This window comes from Anastrepha obliqua, chromosome 2 (assembly GCF_027943255.1).
Source record: "Anastrepha obliqua isolate idAnaObli1 chromosome 2, idAnaObli1_1.0, whole genome shotgun sequence".
Classification (NCBI taxonomy): Eukaryota; Metazoa; Arthropoda; class Insecta; order Diptera; family Tephritidae; genus Anastrepha; species Anastrepha obliqua.
In genome coordinates this window covers 119,000,818-119,025,881 of record NC_072893.1, presented here as the reverse complement: position 1 = coordinate 119,025,881, position 25,064 = coordinate 119,000,818, and the positions used below count along the sequence as shown (strand labels likewise).

Sequence of the window (25,064 nt, the reverse complement as noted above, 5' to 3'; positions counted from 1 at the left end):
TTAAAAGTTGTTGCATATTATAAAGTAATATTTCAAGAATATTTGATAAAATTTTCATGTAAAAATATTGCAAAATGAGCGAATGAGAGCACATTTACGTAGACGTCTTTTCAAAAATACATTTTGCAGTAGTCAGCATATCTCAGCGTAGAATCATCTGAAATCAAAAAAATCGAATAATTTAGTTAAAGTATGAGTTAAACTTCCCCCCAACGTTTATTTTGACGATTTATTTTCATTTTCAGCCATTTGGTAGTCGTTTGAAGTAAAAAGTGATTTTTGACGAAAAAATGCCGCCATTTTGTAGGTGTAAAACCACCTTAATATAAAAAAAAAATGGCGAAAAAAAACGTTGGGGGGAGGTTTTTTATATGTAAAATATGTGTGCAAAATTTCAAAAGGATCGGTTGAGTAGTTTTCAAATGCCAATGACTACGCACTTCAAAAAAAAGGTTCGAGAAAACCGCGTTTAAAGCGCGTCTCGGCAGATGTTTGAGGCGGCTCGGCTTTATGCTCTATAACTTAAAAAGTTTTGCTTGGATTGACTTAAAATTTAAACACGGTATTTTTGAAATGTTTTACTACAATAACACGCAAAAAAAATCGATTTTTATCTCTTACCCCCCCCCTTAAGAAAATGTTTGAAAACCACAATTTTGTTAAATATGTATAATCATTTGAATATTATATTTAACGTATCATTAAATAAGAAATGTTTTTGCATTTCAACTTCTTTTCTATCGTCCTTTAATATATAAATATGAAGCAAAGTTATATGCAACTAAACGTGCGTCTAACCTAAGACCAGCAGTGTATTAGCAAATCCTCATGGCTCTGCTGTACAGTTTTGGAAGTTAGCTCGCTATTCCAAACTTCAGGTCATTTAATGCATTCAAGCAGTAAATTATTTATTCAAATGCTAAATTAAAATATGAAATTTAAAAAAAATTATACGGCCTCTGTATGGGTCAGCCTGTGCGTATTCGTCTCAGCCTCTAGAAGAAATTACATTATCATATCCCCAGCGTAAAGGTACTCGTATTAAAATACTTAGTATTTCACTTTCTTACCGCTACCGCTGGCAGATCGTTATTGCAGCCAGAGCACGTAGAAAATTCCACAAATAAAACCATATCAGTTCGTATAAATCTCTCTTTAAGTACATTCGAGTACAGCGAATGGCCAGCACAGTTACAATTTATTCGGCCACACTCTGCGCACAAATCATCGCTTTCGCATACAAATTACTACTAATTGAGTATATCGTTCAGCTGCAGGAGCACTTTCACTATTACAAGTTGTTGTAATTGAAGTAACTTTGGCAAACTTAAGTGCGCAGCATTGAACAACAGGACAGCTATTAAGAGGAATACGTGACACTTGAAGTACAATTAAAGTGACGCTACGAAGTGTAAAAATGCTTAATATTTTAAATGATGAAAAGTTCCAAACAAAAAAATAGAATAAAATGAGTGCGGAATGTTTGACATTAGAAGGACAAGTCAAATGTTTGGCTTACAACTACTGCGGCAAGCAGACAACCAGTCAACCCGGTTCGCAAGCTGGTCAGCTAGTCAATCTTTGGAGCAGTCAGCTAAAGCATTTTACAGTGTTGCCAACATTTATCCCACCAGCAATAATGATTATGTTGTCTCAAGGACTTGTGCTCGCTTTCGCACGCTTGCCGCGTTAATTAACACTTACAAGGACTTTAAACTTTATATGTATGTATGTGTATGCGAAAGCGTCAACGCAAGGTTGCTTCTTTTACTACTTCTTCCACTTTGAGTACTTCAACCACCGTTAGTCTTTGATTGTGTGGTGTATACTTTACGGAGTACAGGCATGCTTTAAAACTTAAGTGCGCTAGTGCATGCAGTTTGTGTAGTTATATAAATACATATACTTGTACGCATACTTATACATAGTTGTGTGATTTTTCTTAGCCCAACTTACAACAATTTCACCAGCAACGTCAGTGATTTCTGTGCAACTGCCAGTTTGTCAAGTCCACTCCCGAACGCTTGGCTTTGCAAATATGATAGTTGCCAGTGGAGAGTATTGTGGCAACGTCGCCGCCACCGTCGCCTGCGTGGTAACCCATCTTCGTAGTCTATTGTCGGTAGCTTCGTTTACTTTACAAATACAAAATTGTCTATGTTTATTTGTATGTCAGGGCGTATAAGTAACTCATCAACGTTTATCTGCTTGACAGCAGCTGGCATTTGTTTGCTGGTGGTTGGCCTCTGGAGTACAGTGTTTGCAGGACAATTAATTTGTGAATATTATATAATAATAACTAGATAACAGCATGAGCTATGATTGATGGCTCAAAGCTTGACGATAAAGTTGACTTTGATGTCTAATGTAAGAAGCCAAAAGTAAGCGTTTCGGCTGATGCGGATTTCAGGCTAAATTCTAGCCATCAATGAGGTAGCTGTCTGGTCGGTAAGGCAAAAAGTTGACTACCTTTAGAGAAGTTTAGCCGAAGTGTTTGGCCGAGCTCCTCCGCCTATTTGTGGCGCGCGTCTGGGTTTTATTCCACAATTGAAGGGACCTATGTTGAGCGGTTTCTTATGGCAGAAATACACTCGGAGGTTTGCCATTGCATGCCAAAGAGCGACCGCTGTTAGAAAAAACTTTTTTTAATTTTGGTGTTTCACCGAGATTCGAACCCAAGTTCTCTCTTAATTCCGAATGGTTGTCACGCACCAACCCATTCGTCTACGGCGACCGCCAGTAGCGGCGATTAAATTTCTTAGTGGAATTGCCACTAATTCCAACATTGCTCGCAAATGCCGGGCGTCTCATAATGAGTTGGCGGAATATTTCCGCAACCATTTGATATGAGTGCCAGGGAATTGTGAAGGCAGACAAATTAGCGAGAGCGGGCACTAACACGCGCTTCCCTCTGGGTATGAAGATTGTACGTTTACCCCTCTCAACCTACAAACTACGTGGTGCAAGTAGCTTTTTCACTACAGCGTCACACGAGATGGGTTGATAGATTAACATGCAACGCTACAAAAATAATTCGGTCAAAATGAGATGCCAGGCGCTCATAGGTGTTATTTAACCGGTCAAAGAAAAACGTCTCTATGTTGGTTACTTTGATCACGGGCCATTGTCTTCTAGGTCGACGTGCTCAAAGAATGAATGTACCTCATTTTGACTATTGCAGAAGCTGTACGAATGAGGAGGAGGAAGAATCTGTCAGACATCTTCTCTGTTACTGTCCCGCGTGGCATGGCACTAGGTTTCGATACTTTGGCTCATTGTTCTTGAATGATACTGACGACCTAAGGGATATACTCGTAAGTAAAAGTAAGCCAGATCAGTGGATTTGCGCTTAAAATAAAATGGTTTAACGAGGAGTGGTAAATAAACTGCTACTATGGTATCTCAATGGATCGGCAATGATCTAAGCTGGCTGAGAAGCCGACTACCACTTCTACCTACCTACCTACCTACATACCTACAATGGCCCATGACCGTACAAGAGCTCTAAGACGAGGAGCAAGTGGTTTAATGCGTTTGCCAAGCAGTGAACTAATTACACCAAGCAATAAAAAAAAAATAATTAAAAAAATAAAAATAAAATTAATAGTAAAAAAAAATTAAAAAATTAAAAAAAGTCAGTCTCCAAGTATTTTTTCTTATACAAAATTAATGACCCTAGCGAAAAATGTATAATTTTTGCAAATGACGTCGTAAGTCAGTCGCCAAACTGGACAGCTGCGGTATACAAACAGACAAACAATGGAGGGAGCAAAGATCCAACAAAAAGTTCCATCCTGCAAAATTGATTTTTTATTCAGTATTTTTACTGTATGATTCAAAAACGAAATTGGATGATTAATTTTGCGCCAACTTGTACAATACTTTTTATCCCGCTACAAGTGACCTAAAGATTCCGTGCGCATTTTTTTGCACAGTTCGACTGGGAGAGTTCTAAAATGGACTTATTGCTCTTACGAGGGTGGTTCAATAAGTACCCATGATAGAAATGAAAGCACCATTTTTTTCAAATATTTTTTTTTTTTTCAACATAGTCCCGTTTAGAAAGATACACTTCTCCCAACCATTTTTTTAACCCCTCCGACCATTTTTTAACCCCTCCAAAAAATAGGATTTGTCGAACTCTCCAAAATACGTGTCTGTCTCGGCGTTGACTTCCTCGTTTGAACTAAAATTTTTTCTCGCGAGCCTTTTCTTCATGTTAGGGAACAAGAAAAAGTGAAAGGGAGTAAAATCGGGTGAATACAGGGTACAGGACGACAGTCATTCATAACGCTATTCATGCAGTTTGGCGACGACAACTTCAGATGAAAGTGCTAACGCACCAGCTTTACCTTACCTTCGCACCTTCGCACCTTCTTTACCTTACCTTCTTTTCCGCAACGTGCGACGGTGTCTCCTTCAATTTTTTGTGAAAGTGGTACAATAACTCACCGAAATATTATCCTTTAATCGTTCTACCTTTTTCTAAAGAATCAGTGAGAATAACGGCGTTCCCATTCCAAAAAATCGTCGCCCTTTGACTTTTCCAGCCGTTGGGACTGTCTTCGTCTTCTTTGGAGCAGATTCGCGGGGAGAAATCCATTGTTTTGATTTTTGCTTAGTGTCTGGTGTGTAATGATGAATCCATCCAACTCGAAGCAAAAATTCCTTCGGATCTCGCTTAAATTGCTCCAAACACAGTCGCATCCACTTGTTGTCCATTGTGAGCAATCGGGGCACCCATCGGGCTGACAATTTCTACATCGCCAACTTATCATACAAAATATTAATTGCTGTTCCAGTCGACACACTTATGGCCTCTATTATTTCGCGCACTTTCGTTCGTCGATCAGCGAGAATCACGTCGTGGACCTTTTGGATGATTTCCTCGGTAAACACGTCTGCCGGGCGTCCGGGTCGCTTCTCATGAAAAACGGATGTTCATCATCATCATTGTTGGCTGGACAACCCTGGTCGGGTCTTCGCCTGCTGTATCTCAGTTTCGTGCCTGTGTCCTCCACGCCGAAATCCCAATAAGCTTGCGTCTTCTACACCGTCAATCCATCTAAGCGGCGGGCGGCCCCTTCTTCTCTGTCTGTGGCATTTACCGAAGATTATTTGTTGAGGTGGGTAATCCATGTTAGCCCGCAATATGTGACCTGCCCATCTCAATCTGTTTACGATGATTGTGGTTATCACAGATGGGTTCGTATATATCGCCTTATCGCCTAAAACGGATGTTCGCCCACGTTTAAATTCGTTACACCAATATCTGACTGTGGGGAAGATGGCGAAGCGTCTCCTTAAACAGCATCAAACTTTGCTTTTATCTCCTCGCATTTTTCCCCATTCAAAAACATAAAGCGAATTACCGAACGACACTGCACTTTTTCCATCTTAGCGAAAATCCCGAAACACATCTTACTCGAATACAATGATACAATAAAGTTTTTTTGTGTTCCATTAATTGCCAGGAAAATAAAAAACAAAACAAGTTTATGGATTAAGTCTTATAAATTCGTGTTTTTCGCACAACCAGTCTTACGCATATGTCGCTTGCTGTCTAGTGAGAAATTCAAAATTTTGTTTTACAGCAAGCGTTCGAATAAAATGCATTCCCTTAACGATAGACCGCCGGATGCCGAATGTTTGGTAGTACAAAATTTACGTTTGAATATTCGAATTTCGTGTCCAACTTAGGTTAGGTTAGGTTGAAGCGGTTGTCCTATGGGACACACTCAGGCTCATAGCTCATTGTGATGCCGCGTGGGTAGCTTTGCCTGTTTCTCCTAAAACCAGTGTGTGCTTTCCAAAAAATTAGAATATATCTGATTTCTGCAGAGCTGCGGTATTTTTATTTATTAAAAAATTGTCTGCCTAGAATAGTCTGGAGAGAAATCTCCGTCTGGATGGAGCAGGGCAATGGCACAGAAATTTCACGATTGTCGCTTCTTCTTCCTCATCAAGACAGCTTCTACAGAAGTCATGTGCTTGCACACCCATCCTTTGGGTGATCCGTTATGACCGAAATCAGTGTGCTAAATCTGTGTTTATTTTGACTTTGCAGAGATTCTGCGCGTTAAGCATTGAAAGTCGGCCACAGTTGACGGGCGATTTTGCAGGTGGCTTCTTTACGACATCTATCGTTTGCGTTCCTTACGATTTCTGCAAGGATGAGTAGCTTACATGTTTGTAAGGGTATACCTATGTCATTGCCTATGTACTCATCTATCAATTTGGTGCCGAGTCTCGTTAGTTCATCGGCTGTGCAGTTACCCTAAACGTCGAGATAGCCAGGAACCCATATTATACTGCAGCGAAATGACTCAGCCATCTCGGCATTTCATGGCTACCTTGGGAGTTGTCGACTGTTTTGTAAGGGATTTTGTGTCCAACTTAGCTTTTTGTTAAGCAAATCATATCTATCGCCTCTTAAAAAGCTTTGCAAATATTTAGCGCACTATTTCATAGTCTGCAGCCCACTGTACGCTACCAAGACCCTCTTTAACAAGCATTAGTGCTTACTCGCACACAATTAAAGCCAACTACAAAATAATACAATAGTTGTTGGTGCGAGTAAGCAAGAATAAACCTGAGTTGCAAAAACAACAACAACAATAGTGCCAGCACCAACAGCAAAGACTACTACTACTTATACTTATTGAAGTGAATATCCCACTGCGTGCACTTAACCTACACACCACCAATTTACTTAACGCTTCCGTTTGGTGCCTCATTATCGCTGGGAATAGCTAAAGTCGCACGAACCCCTTACATTTCTTCACGATGGCTCACTTACCCTGACACTTGGCGCTGGGCTGGTGTAAAAGTGAGAAAAATTGTGCGCATACCTCAGTTATGCATACCGAGAATTCATCTTCATTTCCCGTATCATCAACAACAATAAAACACAACACTATTTTTCACATCTGCCTCTATTTTCTATTATCATTCCCAGGTTCATTCATATTTCTAACAATCGAGAGCGAAGACTCAACTTTCCTGCAGCATCACTATCACCATCATAGTCATCATACACTGCTGCAGCGTCAACGTCAGCAACAGCAACAACAACAACACCAACAACAACAGCAGCAGCAACAACAGCAACGTACACTTGCCTCAACCAAACGTGGCAGTGGCGGTAATGTGGAAAATATTTATCACACTTCACCCGAACAAACGCATCTGGACAATGGCACCGCGTTATCGTCACTAACCGCATTCTCTTCACTCGCCTCCTCCGCCGCTACCACTTCCTCGGCATCCGCATCTGCATCATTATCGGGCGCTGCTTATTCTGCTGCATCAAATGCTGGTGCTTCCATCGCAAATGCTATGCTGGAGGGCATTGTACCGTTGAGCGTTGAGCGCAGCGACACTGGTAGTGCTGGGGACTTTAGCTATGGCGATGAGTTGGGCGGCGATGGCATCATCTCGGCACAACTGGCGCTGTCGGCGGACACGCAGGAAGTGCGACAACGCACCATTGAGAATATCTGGGATATAACGGTGTCACTGAATATACTCTACAAGGAGAATTGGACAAAGTAAGTGAAGATGGAAGATTTATGATTTACGATTTACAATGAGTAGTTGGAAAATGTTGAGTGATATGTGTTTGATTTAGTAGGTATTTTGCTTATCGTAGTACTGGAAAAAATTCGCTATTTCATGTAGTTTAAAAAATTTTAAATTGGTTTTTGCTGAAAGCTACATTAATACCTAAAGTTCTGTTGACAATTTGTAAGCTGAAATCGACGAAACGGCAAAACCAATTATGACAAGATTTCTGTTGGTAGATATGAATAAAACTCACGGCTGATAGAATTACAAGGTTTGGTCTTTGACTAAATTTGAGGGGAACTTTAGGTATTAGTGTAGCTTTCAGCTAAAACCAATTTAAAATTTTTTAAACTACAACTGGGCCACGTCACTTGGGAGATTCAGCAGCCGAACTCCGACCGCTCATTTCACATGTATTCACACACTCGTCCAATCAGTCGTTGTTCAGACGGCAACAAAGTTTCATTGGTTGATTTTTTTTCGTATGTTTTTTTACCGCACGATCAATTGTTTTTCACAAACATCTGAAGTGACATACAGAAAAAGAAGTGGTCGCCCTCGTGTGGTTCGAACCAGTGCAGACATAAAAACGGTGCGAGACATAATTCGCTGAAATCCCCTCAAAAAGCTAAAAAACATGTCCAGGGAAATAAAAGTATCGACCAGAACCATGTCAAGACTAATTAGAGATGATCTTCACATGAAAGGCTCCCATAACTCAACTGGTCATATTTTGACAACGCGCTTGAAGAAAATTTGACTCGACAGATGCAAGCAGCTTCTTTGGGGGCACTAAAATATTCTTGTAACAAATGAGAACATTTTCACTGTCGAAGAAGTTTTTAATAAGCAAAACGAAAAAATCTGTGCTAAAACTTCTACGCAAAAAATATTGTTCCAAGGTTTCGGCGTGCCCGCCATCCAGCTCCGTAATGGTTTGGTGGGGAGTGTCTTGTAAAGATGTTATATCTCTTCATTTCTACGAAAAAGGGGTTAAGACCAGGAGGATGTCTTAGAAAATGTGGTGAAGCAGTTGAGCAGTAATCTCTTCAATGGACAGCGTTGGATCTTCCAGCAAGATTCCGCTCCAGGCCATAAGACAAAAACCACCCAGCAGTGGCTAAAAAACAATATTTCTGGGTTCATAGCCGCCATTGGGTTACAGTTTGAGAATATGGTCTGCCACAGAAATTCGAAGAGTCTCAAACAACCTTTGGTTCGAGCAACGATGTCAGTATCCATGGAAACCGGGAAAATATTAAGATTAAATCGAGCTTTCCATAATTAAAAATATTTTTCTCAAAAAATCGCCCCACAAAAGAGTTTAAAATTGCTTAAAAATTGTATCACAGAATCAACGAAGCGGAGGTGAGCCAATATGAGGTGTTTTTTTAGATGCATGAGAATTATCGATATCGATAACTATGGTTTGACAGCTGAGAATGGCAAACTTCCTCTATTCAGTAAGGTTTAGCAAGTCATCATGACTCATAATTGAATTTTTGGTAGATTAACCTTCTGCTAACCTCTTCCTAGCTGGCTTTATAAAATCCTCTCACAATTCCAGGGCTTCTTTGCATTGAGTTTACAAGTACCAGACAAGGGACCTGTGAGGTAGTTTCCCCACGAAGGAAGAGGACTGGGATCCCCTCGACAACCTGCGATCTACTCATAGAACAATGGGTTTTGCTTCAACTCAGCGAACACTGGACAAGTACACAAACTTGTAAGATCGCGAAATTCTTCTGGCCACATGTAAATCGGAGGCGTTCGAGGGATCTTGAGACTTGGAATTTTTTAAGTACTTTTTGCGTCACCTGTGTTGAGGATGAGGTGGAATCAACATCTTCCAGCACCTTCTCCTTAGCTGCTCTGCTCTCGCGGGACTAAGACTTAAGCGTCTTGATGCTCACTTCCTTCCTACGCTTGCTGATATAGCACGCCCTGATATCTCAAATTTTCTGAAGTTCATCAGCAGCATAAAGGGGCTAACACAACCGCACATCAGTCAACGCTCGTAATCCACAAATACTCAACCCCTCCATCTTCTTCCCACCCTATCCTCTTTGTACTTTCGTCCTAATGGTTTCCTTCACCTCTTTCCGCTTGCAATGGTGTCACAAAGGATGAACTTGAGTTCCACGTCCAAGTGGGCCCACTTTCTGGGCAACCATTGTAAACTAACCTAAGTTTACAAGTAACTCTAGTTGGGTTCTGTTGATAGTTTTGACCTAAAACCAATTTTTAGTATTTTTTTTCTATTAAAAAGTATAACCTTTTTCTTTTTCTTTTTCAATTTTTTTTTTTTTTGGGAAGAAGAAATGAGATAAAGGAAAACTCCAAGAAAATTTCTATTCATTATAGGGCTTCATATAAGGAGGCAGGCATTATTGTATCCAATGCATACCACGTAATTTTATGGTTCTGTCTCAAACACTGCAAAATGTTTGTTTTCTTTTTTTTTTTGAAATGAGAAATTCCTAAATATTTTTTCGATAACTGAAGCAAAAAGTTGAAGAAATCAGCAGTTAGCTGCGCCTACCACTTTGCATTTAAACATCTACATTAAATTTTTTCAACAAATAAATACTTTTCCTACACATAATTAATTACCCTGCTGCTGTAACCAGAATTCTGTTCTTGTTTCTTTCTCTTTTTTTTACTTCACTTACCTACACACTTTTAGGCTAGCTGCTCTGGAAATTGCCAAATTTCAAGACCAATTAATCAAGAGACTGAATGAGGATGCGCTGCTACAATTATCACACGAAATGGATGGCGGCCTCAGCGGTGGTGGCGGAAGTGGTGCGGCAATGGCAGGTAATAGTCCAGCCACAGAAGCTGTCCTACTACATACACATGGCGGTCAATATGGACATGGGCATGGGTCGCACGAATGGAATTTCGCCAAAGCGTTTCTCTACTCACTCACAGTGCTAACGACAATTGGTAAGTGTTTGCTGTTGAACTCTGAATACAGAAAGTTTAAGGAAGTAATTTTTAAAGTACTGAATTTTATTTTTTTTTGTATGAAAACGTGTTATAAATCTCTGGAGGAATTATTAGGCAAAAGCTGACTTCTATTGAATTAGAGATGAAGCGCTAACAGAAACCATAAATTGCATGAAACAGGTAGACACTTGGATATCATTCCTAATACCCATTCAGCTGGACTATATAACTAATTCGCCGTTAGCAGCTTTCGATTCGTCGCTTCTCTGCTCGATAAGGTCTGTGCGCTGAGTGAAAAATTAAAATGGAAAATAAATCAAAATAAAGTAAACAGAGGCGAACTCAGGTGAATTTGCTTTCATTTGCTTAGCGTATGAATAAATTGCTTTAAAATTTCAATTTCAAAAAGTCGAGCCAAGAAACACCATGATATTTGGTAACTCCTAAAACACTCAATGGACTAAAAACCCATTGTATTTAAAGCTCTGGAAAGTAAAATGGTAGATGGTTAAGGAGAAAAGGAGAGAAGTAAGAGAAGAAAAAAGAAAGGGCATATTAACCTGCTTAGGTCGGTGCTTCCAAGTGCGTATATAAGTATATACTCATGCATGGGGATATGGCACGAATTTTGCTTCACGCGAATACAAGACATGCACAATTCTGTACATATTCTGTTTTTTCATTGTATTTTTCCTCACACATGCCAAGGAATTCACAATCCGTTGCTTTGCTAACTGTCAATAAAATTGTTCAGTGCTGCCAAGTATGTAATGCAGCAAGCGATTTGTTGTTTCATTCGAGTAGCCTTTTCCAATTCAAGTACTTTTTCTACTCAATTGTCACATTTCGAGTTAAGTTAAGTAACGAAAAATCCTAGGAAGGTAATAAGAGTCGAACAAATTTTATTGACTTTCATTGCCAGAAATCAGTACTTATAGCTTTTCCAAAAGTCTTTGATATACTGAATCCAAATCTGATCTGTTCTCGAGATATTTTGGCTTAATGTAGAGGCATGAACTTCACCCAGATTTAGAAGCGCTGTTCAAAGAAAACAAAAAAAATGTTTGTTAACCATTTTTTATAATTTGTTTATTGATTATTAATTATTACATTAAAAACTAGCTAAAAAAATAAAAATGTTGACAAAATTATGCGCAGTCAAAGGGGGTCACAAAAAAAGGTGTCCTAGCGTGCATGACTCTAACACTCCTGGTGATCTGAAAAATAAAAAACAACACGAATTACTAATTATTGTAGATGCTGCTATCGAATGAGCCTTGTTCACATTATGGCGCCTGTTTGAAAAAAAAAGAGTTTGCATATTTTTTCAACAATTCCGATTTTTTTTATTACTGAATGAAAAATTATACTTTCGAACTAGAGTCATCCGATGAAAGAATGTACCTGTATAAAGAACATCCTCCCCAAATTTGAAGTAAATCGGTCCATTAGAACTCGACCGCCAGCTGGAAAAAAGTAGTTTTGAGAAAAACGCGTTCAAAGTTTTCAGACAAGACGGAGCGGAACCGATGACATGTCACCAAAAAGGCTATAACTCATGAAATAATAGGAATTTTAAAAAATCCTTTGAAAATATGCAAAAAAATTTCGATTTTTTCAAAATTCTACACTAGAATACCCCCTCAAAAAGGCAAAAGTCACAATTTTTGGCTACATTTGACGTTATGTAAGATTATAAGATTAAATCGGAAGAGTGTCTAAAAGCACCACCCTTTACCTATGAGGCCCATTAAGCGCAAGCGTAACCAAGTTAGTTTGTGTCTAAGACCGAAGTAGGTGGAATTTATTTACATACTGGTACTTTGTTTTTTTTTTTTTTTTTTTGTGAGTAATTTTTTTTTGTGAGTAATTTTTTTTTTTGGAGAGCAAATCCTTTTTTTAGCAAATTTTGCGTTTTTGTGAGCAAATTTGGTTTTTGGTGAATAATTTTTTTTTGTGAGCAAATTTTCTTTGTGAGCAAATTTGGTTTTGGGAGAACAAATTTTTTGTTTTTGTTTTTTTTTTGTGTGCAAATTTTGTCTTTTGGGCGAGCAAATATGTTTTTTTGTAAGCAAATATCTTTTTTCTAGCAAATTTGGGTTTTGGTGAATAAATTTTTTTGTTGTTTGTGAGCAAATTTTGTTTTTTGGTGAACAAACTTTTTTGTTTTTCGTGAGCAAATTTTGTTTTTTGGTGAACAAATTTTATTTGTTTTTTTGTGAGCAAATTTTGTTTTTTGGTGAACAAATTTTATTTGTTTTTTTGTGAGCATATTTTGTGTTTTGGTTAGCAAATTCTTTATTTTTTTTTAGGAAATTTTGTTTTGTTTTTTTTTTATTCTTGTGAGCAAATTTTGGTTTTTGGTGAAAAATTTTTTTTTTGTAAGCAAATTTTGTTCTTTTATTAAGCAATTTTTTTCTTTTTTTTAACAAATTTATTTTTTTTTTGTGTGAGCAAATTTTGTTTTTTAGTGAGCAATTTTTTTTTTTTAACAAATTTTCTTTGTGAGCAAATTTGGTTTTGGGAGAACAAATTTTTTGTTTTTGGTTTTTTTTTTTGTGTGCAAATTTTGTCTTTTGGTGAGCAAATATGTTTTTTTGTTAGCAAATATCTTTTTTCTAGCAAATTTGGGTTTTGCTGAATAAATTTTTTTGTTGTTTGTGAGCAAATTTTGTTTTTTGGTGAACAATTTTTTTTGTTTTTTGTGAGCAAATTTTTTTTTTCGTGAGCAAATTTTGTTTTTTGGTGAACAAATTTTTTTTTGGTTTTTGTGAGCAAATTTTGTGTTTTGGTTAGCAAATTCTTTCTGTTTTTTAGGAAATTTTGTTTTGTTTTTTTTTTTATTCTTGTTAGCAAATTTTGGTTTTTTCGTGAAAAAAACTTTTTTTTTGTGAGCAAATTTTGTTTTTTTATTAGGCAATTTTTTTCTTTTTTTTTTAAATTTATTTTTTTTTTGTGTGAGCAAATTTGGTTTATGGTGAATAAATATTTTTGTTAATTGTGAGCAAATTTTGTTTTTTGGTGAGCAAATTCTTTCTTTTTTTAGCTTTTTTTATGAACAAATTTGGTTTTCCGTGAACAAAATTTTTTGTTTTTGTGTGAGCAAATATTTTTTTCATGAGCAAATTTTGTTTTTTGGTTAACAAATGTTTTTTGTTTTTTTGTGAGCAAATTTTGTTTTTTGGTGAACAAATTTTTTTTTGTTTTTTGTGAGCAAATTTTGTTTTTTGGTGAACAAATTTTATTTGTTTTTTTGTGAGCAAATTTTGTTTTTTGGTTAGCAAATTCTTTCTTTTTTTAGGAAATTTTGTTTTTTTTTATTCTCGTAAGCAAATTTTGGTTTTTTCGTGAAATTTTTTTTTTTTTTTTGTGAGCAAATTTTTTTCTTTTATTAAGCAAATTTTTTCATTTTTTTTACATTTATTTTTTTTTTTGTGTGAGCAAATTTGGTATTTGGTGAATAAATATTTTTGTTAATTGTGAGCAAATTTTGTTTTTTGGTGAGCAAATTCTTTCTTTTTTTAGCTTTTTTTATGAACAAATTTGGTTTTCCGTGAACAAAATTTTTTGTTTTTGTGTGAGCAAATTTTTTTTTCATGAGCAAATTTTGTTTTTTGGTTAACGAATTTTTTCTGTTTTTTGTGAGCAAATTGTTTTTTGGTGAACAAATTTTGTTTGTTTTTTTTTTGTGAGCAAATTTTGTTTTTTGGTGAGCAAATTCTTTCTTTTTTTTTAGCAAATTTTGTTTTGTTTTTTTTTTATTCTTGTGAGCAAATTTTGTTTTTTGGTGAAATTTTTTTTTGTTTTTTTGTGCTTTTATTAAGCATATTTTTTCCTTTTTCTAACAAATTTATGTTTTTTTTGTATGAGCAAATTTGGTTTTTGGTGAATAAATTTTTTTGTTAATTGTGAGCAAATTTTTTTTTTTTGGTGAGCAAATTCTTTTATTTTAGCTTTTTTTATGAACAAATTTTGTTTTTCGTGAGCAAAATTTTTTTTTTTTGTGTGAGCAAATTTTTTTTTCATGAGCAAATTTTGTTTTTGGTAAACGAATCTTTTTTGTTTTTTGTGAGCAAATTTTGTTTTTGGTGAACAGATTTTATTTGTTTTTGTGTGAGCAAATTTGTGTTTTGGTTAGCAAATTCTTTCTGTTTTTTAGCAAATTTTGTTTTGTTTTTTTTTTATTCTTGTTAGCAAAGTTTGGTTTTTTCGTGAAAAAAAATTTTTTTTTGTGAGCAAATTTTGTTTTTTTATTAGGCAATTTTTTTCTTTTTTTTTTAAATTTATTTTTTTTTTGTGTGAGCAAATTTGGTTTATGGTGAATAAATATTTTTGTTAATTGTGAGCAAATTTTGTTTTTTGGTGAGCAAATTCTTTCTTTTTTTAGCTTTTTTTATGAACAAATTTGGTTTTCCGTGAACAAAATTTTTTGTTTTTGTGTGAGCAAATATTTTTTTCATGAGCAAATTTTGTTTTTTGGTTAACAAATGTTTTTTGTTTTTTTGTGAGCAAATTTTGTTTTTTGGTGAACAAATTTTTTTTTTGTTTTTTATGAGCAAATTTTGTTTTTTGGTGAACAAATTTTATTTGTTTTTTTGTGAGCAAATTTTGTTTTTTGGTTAGCAAATTCTTTCTTTTTTTTAGGAAATTTTGTTTTTTTTTATTCTCGTAAGCAAATTTTGGTTTTTTCGTGAACATTTTTTTTTTTTTTGTGAGCAAATTTTTTTCTTTTATTAAGCAAATTTTTTCTTTTTTTTAAATTTATTTTTTTTTTTTGTGTGAGCAAATTTGGTATTTGGTGAATAAATATTTTTGTTAATTGTGAGCAAATTTTGTTTTTTGGTGAGCAAATTCTTTTTTTTTGTTTTTTTTTTGCTTTTATTAAGCATATTTTTTCCTTTTTCTAACAAATTTATGTTTTTTTTGTATGAGCAAATTTGGTTTTTGGCGAATAAATTTTTTTGTTAATTGTGAGCAATTTTTTTTTTTTTGGTGAGCAAATTCTTTTATTTTAGCTTTTTTTATGAACAAATTTTGTTTTTCGTGACCAAAATTTTTTTTTTTTTGTGTGAGCAAATTTTTTTTTCATGAGCAAATTTTGTTTTTGGTAAACGAATCTTTTTTGTTTTTTGTGAGCAAATTTTGTTTTTGGTGAACAAATTTTATTTGTTTTTGTGTGAGCAAATTTTGTTTTTTGGTTAGCAAATTCTTTCGTTTTTTTAGCAAATTTTGTTTTTGTGAGTAAATTTGATTTCTGGTGATCAAATTTTTGTTGTTTTTATTTTGTGAGCAAATTTTGTGTTTTGACATTCAAAGTAATTTCTTATAATATACTAAAAATATACCAAACATTTCACTTTTTTTTAATTTTTCATTTAATTCTTAATTTAATTGTTCACTGTTAACACCTGGACGTGCTGAGGCTACTCTGAGTTCAGTTGGAAATGTGGTATGTCAAAGACATTTGAAAAAGTGAAGTCACGTTCTTAGTTCAAGATTTGTGTCAACCTGTATAATTTAATGCCAATGAATGCCTTCATGAAATGAGTACACAACTGAATACTAAAATGACAGCTCAAAGTACCCCTACAAAAATCACACGCCATAACTCGCCAAATAGCATAAACTGCAAAGGCAAGAACATTGACAATGCCCGATCCGATGACTCGTATGATAATTGAGAAGAGGATGCCTTGGTGAAATGCTTTCATCTGTTAAAAAGCTTTTTTCCACAGGAGTTTCACTTTATTTTATTATCTATGCAGGTTCAAGCTTGTCCACTGTTGGCCTTCTTATTTTGCAATGCGAAACTCTACATCCACCCCAGAAGAACCTGCTCCTTCCTACAACCAGCAATCTTGATGAAGTTTATCTATAATACTATAAATATACTCGTACTTATATATACCTATAGATAAAGCATCAACACTCTTAAGCAGTAAATATGTGCGCAAGCACCATTTATACCCCCACGCCCACACGCACAGCATGAAGTATCGTAAATTTTCATTTATGCCAATGACAATAATAGCCAATAATGGAGCGCAGTCAGACTCAAGTTAAAATAGAATGTATGTTTGTGTTGGAGTATATGTGTGTAAGTACATACATATGCACACACATATTCACTGTACACATTATACTGCTAGCCAAATAGAGAAGGCATTCGAGAAAACAATAAAGCCGACGACAATGTTGAAGTTGAAGACCAGAAAGGACACACGCAACAAACAATAAAGAATCTTCATAATATATTTGCAAATTGCCAATATCAGCAGAAAATTTCCATTTCTTCCTTTTTTTCAATTTGCAAATTTTCCACTCTCACAAAACAGAAGAAAACATACACACACACACATTTGGCAGCACACGCTTACGAATACGCAATATTGCTTGTTATAGCATAAAAGGCTCTACATCTGCGTACATTATGCCATTTGCTATGCTGACATTCGAGATATCGAAATGAAAGCAAAAACAAAAAAATTATTTCATCAATTCTTTTACGCAATGCTTTCTGGCAATTCCACAGCTTAAGATGCAGTATTTTTTTGCCTTTTTGTGTTTTCCCCCTCTTTTTTGTGGTGGTATTTGCGCTACTGCAATGATTTTATTGTAGCGCTTACTGATACACTGTACATATTGACTGCTTGGCGTTGTAGTTGTAAGTAATTTGCTAATAAATAAAAATGCAAAGCATATGCAAAGGCGCAGCAGCACAGGCATTGTGACTTTGTAGTTCATGGCTTTTGCGTCAAGCTTTACAGCAATAAAAAAATGTGCAAAAAAAGTTGCACGGAAATAGTTCGAAACATTGCGATGGGAAATAAGAATAACAACAACAGCAATTGGGTAATACTCGGAATAGTTTGTGAATTTGCTGCTTTAGTTTCTTTGCATTTCGTGATTACTTCTACTTTCGTTGGGTGTAAGCCCAGGGCAATTAAAAAAAGCAGCCCTCGTATTGGTAGATGGGTAAATATCAGACGTATCTGTAACTCAGTTCATATGCATGTGTGTGTGTGAAAAGGTTTAAAAAGCATTTCGAATTAGAATAAAAATCATGCAAATAAAGTTGTTGAGAGTCACGATAATAACGAGTGACACAGATTAAAATCGAAATGCGTTGCTTTAAAAAAAGCGTTCACTTGTATTTGTGCAATTAATTGAACATACAAATAAATACAACCCACTGCCAGAAAAACCTGCCCTATTCTAATTGAAAATAATATAAGTATACCTACAATTTTTAGCCAGAATCTGATATTAGCGTTAGAAAGGGGCGAATATATGAAGCAATTGCCAAAAATTACATTTTTTTGGAATCACTTAAAGAGTACTAGTAAAACCGCGTTCATGCAGCGAAACCTTCGTTGCTCTAATTCTTTACCTGTGATGCTCGGTCTCTATCAACACTCTTTGTGTTCTTGCTGTTCTCAATGTTGTTGAGTGTAGACCAAAAACGCAACAGTTGCAAGCAACGGAACACGAACGACGCTCATCACCTAAAGTGAATTTGCATAGTTAAAGCAACTAAAGTCTCCCTGTATAAACGCGGTGTAATGAAACTCTCTTGAAAGAGAGTTGGAAACATGAAAAACAATACCAGTTTTCTGAGGGATAACCATACTCGCTCAAGAAAAAATCGGCACAATAAAAGCCACCAATATCAAACCATGGATCTCTGGTACTCCTTGGGGCATCATTCAGCGCAAAAATGAACTCAAAAGGCAACTCCCTACGGTCAGTCTACAGATAGCCGCCTAACCAACCAACAGAGTAGTAGTAACCAGCCAGTCAGAGATCTGAATGATGCTTTACCGACCTCCAATGATGGCCAGATCCGTAGATGGAAAGAATACTTTAAAGTAATTAGCAACAAAGCTCTTAGCAGCGAATCTAGCTTCGAAGTGATCAGCACAAAAACCAGCAGCAAAATAACAAACATCTTTCCCTAGTCTAGTGGAGATCAACAACCTGAAGCTCAATAAAGCTGCGGGCGAAAGTGACATACAGCCAGAACTATTGATCGTCGACCCGCAAATTTCAGCGGAAATTCCGCATCCCCACATCACCGCTGCTTGGGACAATGAAAACCTAATTCCGTCCTGGACAAAAGGCATCAGCATCGTGAAGCTGCCCAAGAAACGCGATTTGCGTGACTGCAGCAACTGGGGAGGAATAACCCTGCTCAACGCCATCTACAAAATTCTAGCCACGACCACACAAGGCAGGCTCCAATGAATTGAACGCTCCTTAAGAGACGAACAAGCTTGATTTCGCCCTCACCAAAGCTGTGTTGACAAAGTTAGCAATCTTCACATCATAGTAGAACAATCAATTGAGTGGCACTCCCCGCTCTACATGCGTCGACTTTAAGAAAGCATTCGAAGACACTATCAAACGAGATTCAGTATAGCTGGCGTTGAGTAGAAAGGGTGTTCGAGAGAACACGAGAACTCCGAGAGAGTGCTTCACAACGGCAACATCAGCGGTCCCTTCACCACCAGCGCAAGCGTAAGACAAGGTTGTCTCCTGTAGCCCCTTCTCTTCGCCGTCGTCCTAGACCACGTTATGACCCAATTGGCTCGGCACAAAAGAGCTTTCGTTTGGAATTTCACCAGACATTTTGAGGGCCTAGCAGATGCCGACATCATATGAGACGGCGCAAAAAGAACAGCCTAGAACCGTGCACGATGGAAGAGTATTGTCGAGGCCCTATGCCCTAAATTTAAACATTTTTGTTTTTCATTTTTTCTCTTTTAATATTATTTGAAATTATTTGTATTTTGTATATGTATTTAAAAAAATAAATTAAATTTTTTTCAAAACACTACATTTTTTTCAAAAAAGAAAACTTTCTTCTAAAATATAAAAATTTTAGAACGAACCGAAGATATTTGGCTTTAAAATACTCGATACATCGAACATTTTCAACGTTGCATAAATCTCTGTCATTAAATTTAAAAATAAATCATTAACAAAAATTATTATTTTTTTTTTTTTCAAAAATACACTTTTTTCAAAATACATAATTTTTTCTCAAAAAATTTTTTTTCAATAAAGTATATTTTCTCCTAAAATATAAAAAACAATACAAAACTGTTAAAAAAATCGACAATTTTTGACTTAAACACTCAATACCAAAATTTTCAACTTTGCATAAATCTCAATCTTACTTCTTATTTGAGTATAACCTACAAAAAAATAATTAAATTTAAAAATAAATCATGAACAAAAATTAATTTTTTTTTTTTTAAATAATTTTTTTTCCAAAATGTATTGTAATTAAAAAAAAAAATTTTCAAAAAAGCGGTTTTACTGCTAAAATACAAAAATATCGGAAAAACCCGAGGATATTTGATACCAAAATTTTCAAGGTTGAATAAATTTTAAAGTTATTAAATCTTTTTCAAAATTTTTTCAGAGTACTTCTTATTTGAGTATAACCTGCAACTCAATAAATTTTTAGAAATATTTAAGACCATATCCAAAATACTTGGATCACTTGACATGGAATCGCGCTTTTACTGAAAAAGTCATGGAGCTCAAATATGGAATAACCAGGCAGATCTACCAAAAATTAATGAAAAGAATTTTTAATCTAAGAATTTTTTTTTATTAGTTTCTTCTTTTTTCAAGGTGGTGCAAAATTAATCATCCATTCTTAGACGAATTAATTTTTTTTTTTCTTTTTTTCGAAAGTTGTGGAAAATTAATCATTCAATTTTGTTTTTAAATAACTTTTATGCAAAAAAAAAAAACGTTTTTTTGAGTGATGGAAATCTTTATTATGACCTTTAAAAAAGATTAGAATTCATATTAGCAAAACGCGCTGGAGCTATTCGCTAGCTTACAAAAAATATGGAACTGAAAAACACTTCTTAGTGCTATCTATCCTTCCAATAAATTGTATCGTTCCATTATGAAGCCTACGCCTACCCCAACATATGCACTTATACATCTACACCATTTTAGTATCGCATACTTTGACTCTTTTCATACATTATTAGCATTTTGTATTTTTTATTTGCAATAAAAGCGTCACTTCATAAGCGTTAAAGTCAAAACGAAAGCCAATAAGCGGCATGGAAGTTAAAAAAATATTTGCTTTTATTTGCGAAAGAAAAAGATAAGCGAGTTTTTCATCTACATACTTAATTTTACACTCCTTTTTGGAAATTCAATCAGTCCATATTGTAAATTTTTACTGTTATTGATGTCATTTAAAACAACACAAATGGCACATCTTATGGCGTTGCTTAAGCATTCGAGCGCAACATTTCTGTCATTTCATGAATATCTTATTGTTTTATTACTTCTGACATGCGGAGGCAGTGACATTTCCATGAATAAATGAGGGTAATGAAAAAATACTTAATATAAGATAAGCGTTCAATTTGGGAAACAACCGGCAGTTTGTTTGTATTTTCATTCGGATCAAGGTGCGTGTGTGTATGTATGTATGTATATGAGTTGCGTATTTGCTTTCAAATGAAAGAGCGAATTAGTGTGCATGGAAAGGCTCTGAGTTTGACTTTCAGCGAGTGGTAGAGGACATAACTACTACATTACTCTAAACGAACTATACACTGCGATTGACTGGAGCGTAATCACGGAAACCAATAGAAGCTGGCCTCTGACTACTAACTGCAGGGTATCCAAAGCACTCAGGCCAAAACTGAATCTTAAAAGCACAACATGTTTGCTTGAATTCAACAGATCAACTACCAGCGTCCTCACAGATGTTATAATGGCTCACTGCGCTATTGACACTTTAGCCAATAGAATGGGTATACACAATTACTTCTGCAGGAGCTGTGGAGATGAAGAAGAAGTTGGAGTCGGTACAACACCTCCACTGTGAATGTCCTGCACTTTGAAGAAGCCATGCCAAATATCTTGGCGGTTATTTCTTTGAAGACCTGGGAAAAATGTCTCACTGGAGTAACGAGTTACCTTCTTAAAAAGTTCTAAGCCTAAATTAAGGGATGGAAATCAAATGCAGGTAGCGCAATGGGCCTTAGGAGCACCGAGTGTCTTGTGTTAAACAAGCAACCTGACTAACCTAACCTAACCTTCTGTTCCTGTCCTGAAATTGCCATTTTTTCTTGGTGTGTCAATCACTTCTAATTGCGGTGATCGCTCCATAACTTTTTCAACACTTTATTAGTTCAATTTTCAGACCTTGCTTTTCTTCTTTTAATTTTTTTAATAGAAGAAATTTTTCTTTTGTATAGGGTGGGTCATGTAAAATTTGTTTTTTGAATCGGCTATAAAAAAAAATAATCAATATTTTTTCAAACCTTTTTTTTATTTTGAAGATTGAACATTGTCATTTATGAATGAAAAATAATATCGTTCAAATGACTGCCACAACTGGCTTTACAGTGGGCCATTCCATCAACCCAATTTTTAAGCACATTTTCGATTATTTGGGCTCCGATTTCATGAATGACAACTTCGATTTCGTGTTTTAAAGCATCAATCGTCTCTGGATGGTTCGCATAGCATTTGTCCTTAACGGCTCTCCACAAAAAATAGTCCAACGGGCTTAAATCACAGCTCCGAGGCGGCCAATTGATATCGGAATTTCGGCTGATTATTCGGTTTTCAAAAACGGTAGCCAAAAGTTCGAGTGTAACTTTGGCAGTGTGACAAGTTGCACGGTCCTGTTGAAACCAAATGTCGTCCATGTCATCCTCTTCAATTTTTGGAAACAACTCGTTGAGCATGTCACGGTAAAGCTCACCATTTACTGTAACCGCGGCTCCTCGCTCATTTTCGAAAAAAATGGACCGATGATGCCGCCAGACCAAAAACCGCACCAAACAGTGACTCGTTGTGGATGCATTTGCTTCTCTACAGTAACTTGTGGATTTTCTGAACCCCAAATCCGACAATTTTGCTTTTTGACGTAGCCACCGATGTGAAAATCAGAAAAGAAGAAGAAGACCGACCACTTTGGAAATAGGTTTTCAATATTTCCCAATTTTGTTCAAGCGTATAGCGTCCCATTTCGTAAATGTCAAACCTTTAAGTAAATTATGAGCACATTTGACATGTCATTTGTGTTACCATTCTCAAAAAAATAGGTGGTTCAAAAAGCAAACGCTATATGGCCCACCCGTTATAAGTAAACGACATATAATTTTGACACTGACAGCTACCTCGCGCTCATACAAGTGCCTGGAGTTCAGTTTCAAGCCTTCGCAATACGAAATGGATTCTTTTGCGCTTAAGCAACGTTTCGAAATATTTGAAACATAAGCCAAACTGAAACGAAGTTTCAGAAGATGCGCATTTTCATCTAAAATGCTACTTAAAACGCTATTTCATTGATGGAACTATAAACCAACCCATCAAGCTATTGAAGTTTTGTACAAAATAGTCGGTGATTCGGGACTGAGATTAACTCCTTTAAACCTTTTTTGTGTTATCGCTAAATAACGATGTTATAAAAATAATCTAAAAACGTTCCACAATCTTGTAAGAATATCTGCTGAACCCTTCATAAGATAGAGCCAGACAAAGAAGGGATGGATGACCCAGTTCCATTCCTTCATTAATCGGAATATTTCTTTTTCTTCTTCTTAGCGTCACTGTCCTTGGTGAACCATTGCTTCATTCACAACCTTTTGCCATCCGTCTCTATCTAAGGCTACTTCCTTCCACCGCCGCACGTTCAACCTTGCAAGGTCATCTTCAACGTCTTCGAGCCTTCTCTTTCTGGGGCGGCCTCCAACAAGGCGCAATTCAGCTGCCTTTCTAGTTGTTTTCTCTTTGGGAATTCTAAACACGTGGTCCAACCCATCTTATCCTATTAGATTTTATAAATCTTATCACAGTTTTGTTTTTTACTAAAAGTTCCAGCTCATGATTATATCTTATTCGAAAGGTACCGTCCTGCAGTTTTATTGGTCCATACATTTTTCTTATTTATTCTTTCAGATAATTCAAATACTCCTGGAAAGTATTGCACTCAATTTTCTATAGTACTTTTAACATTAAGCAGTAAATCATATTTCTTAAGAAAAGTTTTAAAACCATCCGCATTTAATCGCTACATTTTTCCATTTCCTCTCGCATCTCCACACAGGTTATGGCAATATTGCACCGCGCACTACACTCGGCCGCTTGGTTACACTCGTCTATGCCATTTTCGGCATACCGCTCACACTCGTTTATCTCTCCAGCACCGGCGGCATTTTGGCGAAAGTGGCACGTGAAGTATTCTCAAAAGCGTTATGCTGCTGCCTCTGCTCCAATTGTGGCTATTGTTGTTACGATGAAAAGCGTATGGCTGAAAAGGAGCGTCGCATGAAACGGAAACGACAACAGGAGGAGTTGCGCAAACAACAACAGGCGGCCTTACAGGAACCCTACTATGTGCACGACACATTTCAAGCGTCCGAGAAACAATCAAATCTACCCACAGGCACGCAGATGCTACCACCCGACATTGATTCGCTAAGTGCGAGCGAATCGCGCGGTTCCATGCATGGACTGAGTATATTGGCGCCTATTTTGTTGTGCCTTTCGATGATGGTCATTTACATTTTAATTGGTGCGGTGGTATTGTATCGTTTAGAGGATTGGCCCATACTTGATGGCATCTACTTTTGTTTTATGAGTTTGTCCACAATTGGTTTTGGTGATATGCTACCGGGCTTGCGACGTGAATCCACTACAACAACATGGTTTTGCTCCATATACATCATGTCCGGCATGGCATTGACGGCGATGTGTTTCAATGTAATACACGAGGAGATTGTGCATCGCATCAAAATCGTGGTGGAGTTCAAGAAAGGCGCCAATGTATTGGATACGATGAGTGAAGAGCAAGGCTACTATATGCCACCTTGACAATATGAAAAGGGCACAAGTTTGTACAAGCGCAATCCCACCGAAGAGACGCTAGTATCAGGTAAGAGGAAGTCTCGAATAAAGTACCATACTTTTCAAAAGGGACTTTTTTTCTATCTTCGCAGGCACACCAACTTCACTCGCCTATGGCGCTCAGCTAGACACAGATATAAATCAAATGCATACGTTGAAAGACTATGTCAATCATGAGCTCGTGCCCATACTTACTATGGATCCGAATAGCTCTTCAGTGACCTCAACCCATCTACTAAAGGGCGGTGGTGGTGGTGCCAATGCACTGCCTTTAAATAATTTGTCACCCTATACAAGCGTGTCAGTTACTGCTACCACGCCGTCTAATCTGCTACCAACTGGTATGGGACTATCAACCGTGAATGCGCCGCTATTGGACAATTCCTCGCAGTCTTGCTTGGAAACAACTGTAGGCGGCAGTGGTCCACAGACGGCCATGGGTGTTTACACTCTCAACGAAGAACCGGAAATGGATGCTTAAAATGAAACGAAGTATAGTTAATGGAACCAAATTGAAGACAATTTTAGAATTAGTAATTTTGGGATAACATTAGAAATACGCATTTAATCGTAGGTTCTTAGGCATAGTCTATGTTTTTCAAGAAACTTAGAAACTTATTTTGTAAATAGTCAAGTTTTAGGGTAGA

The 25,064-nt window shown here is 36.3% G+C and overlaps 1 protein-coding gene across 1 annotated transcript in view; it reads left to right on the top strand.

The window, feature by feature from the left end:
• The window catches only part of LOC129238740 (uncharacterized), a 31,073-nt gene extending 6,295 nt beyond the window's left edge, over window positions 1–24,778 (top strand). The window contains exons 2-5 of the mRNA XM_054873892.1: window positions 6,959–7,550; window positions 10,253–10,515; window positions 23,618–24,445; window positions 24,510–24,778. Coding sequence (XP_054729867.1) covers window positions 6,959–7,550; window positions 10,253–10,515; window positions 23,618–24,384 — 1,622 coding nt within the window. The 3' untranslated portion in view covers window positions 24,385–24,445; window positions 24,510–24,778. The remainder of the gene's footprint in view (window positions 1–6,958; window positions 7,551–10,252; window positions 10,516–23,617; window positions 24,446–24,509) is intronic.
• Window positions 24,779–25,064: the final 286 nt, after the last annotated feature.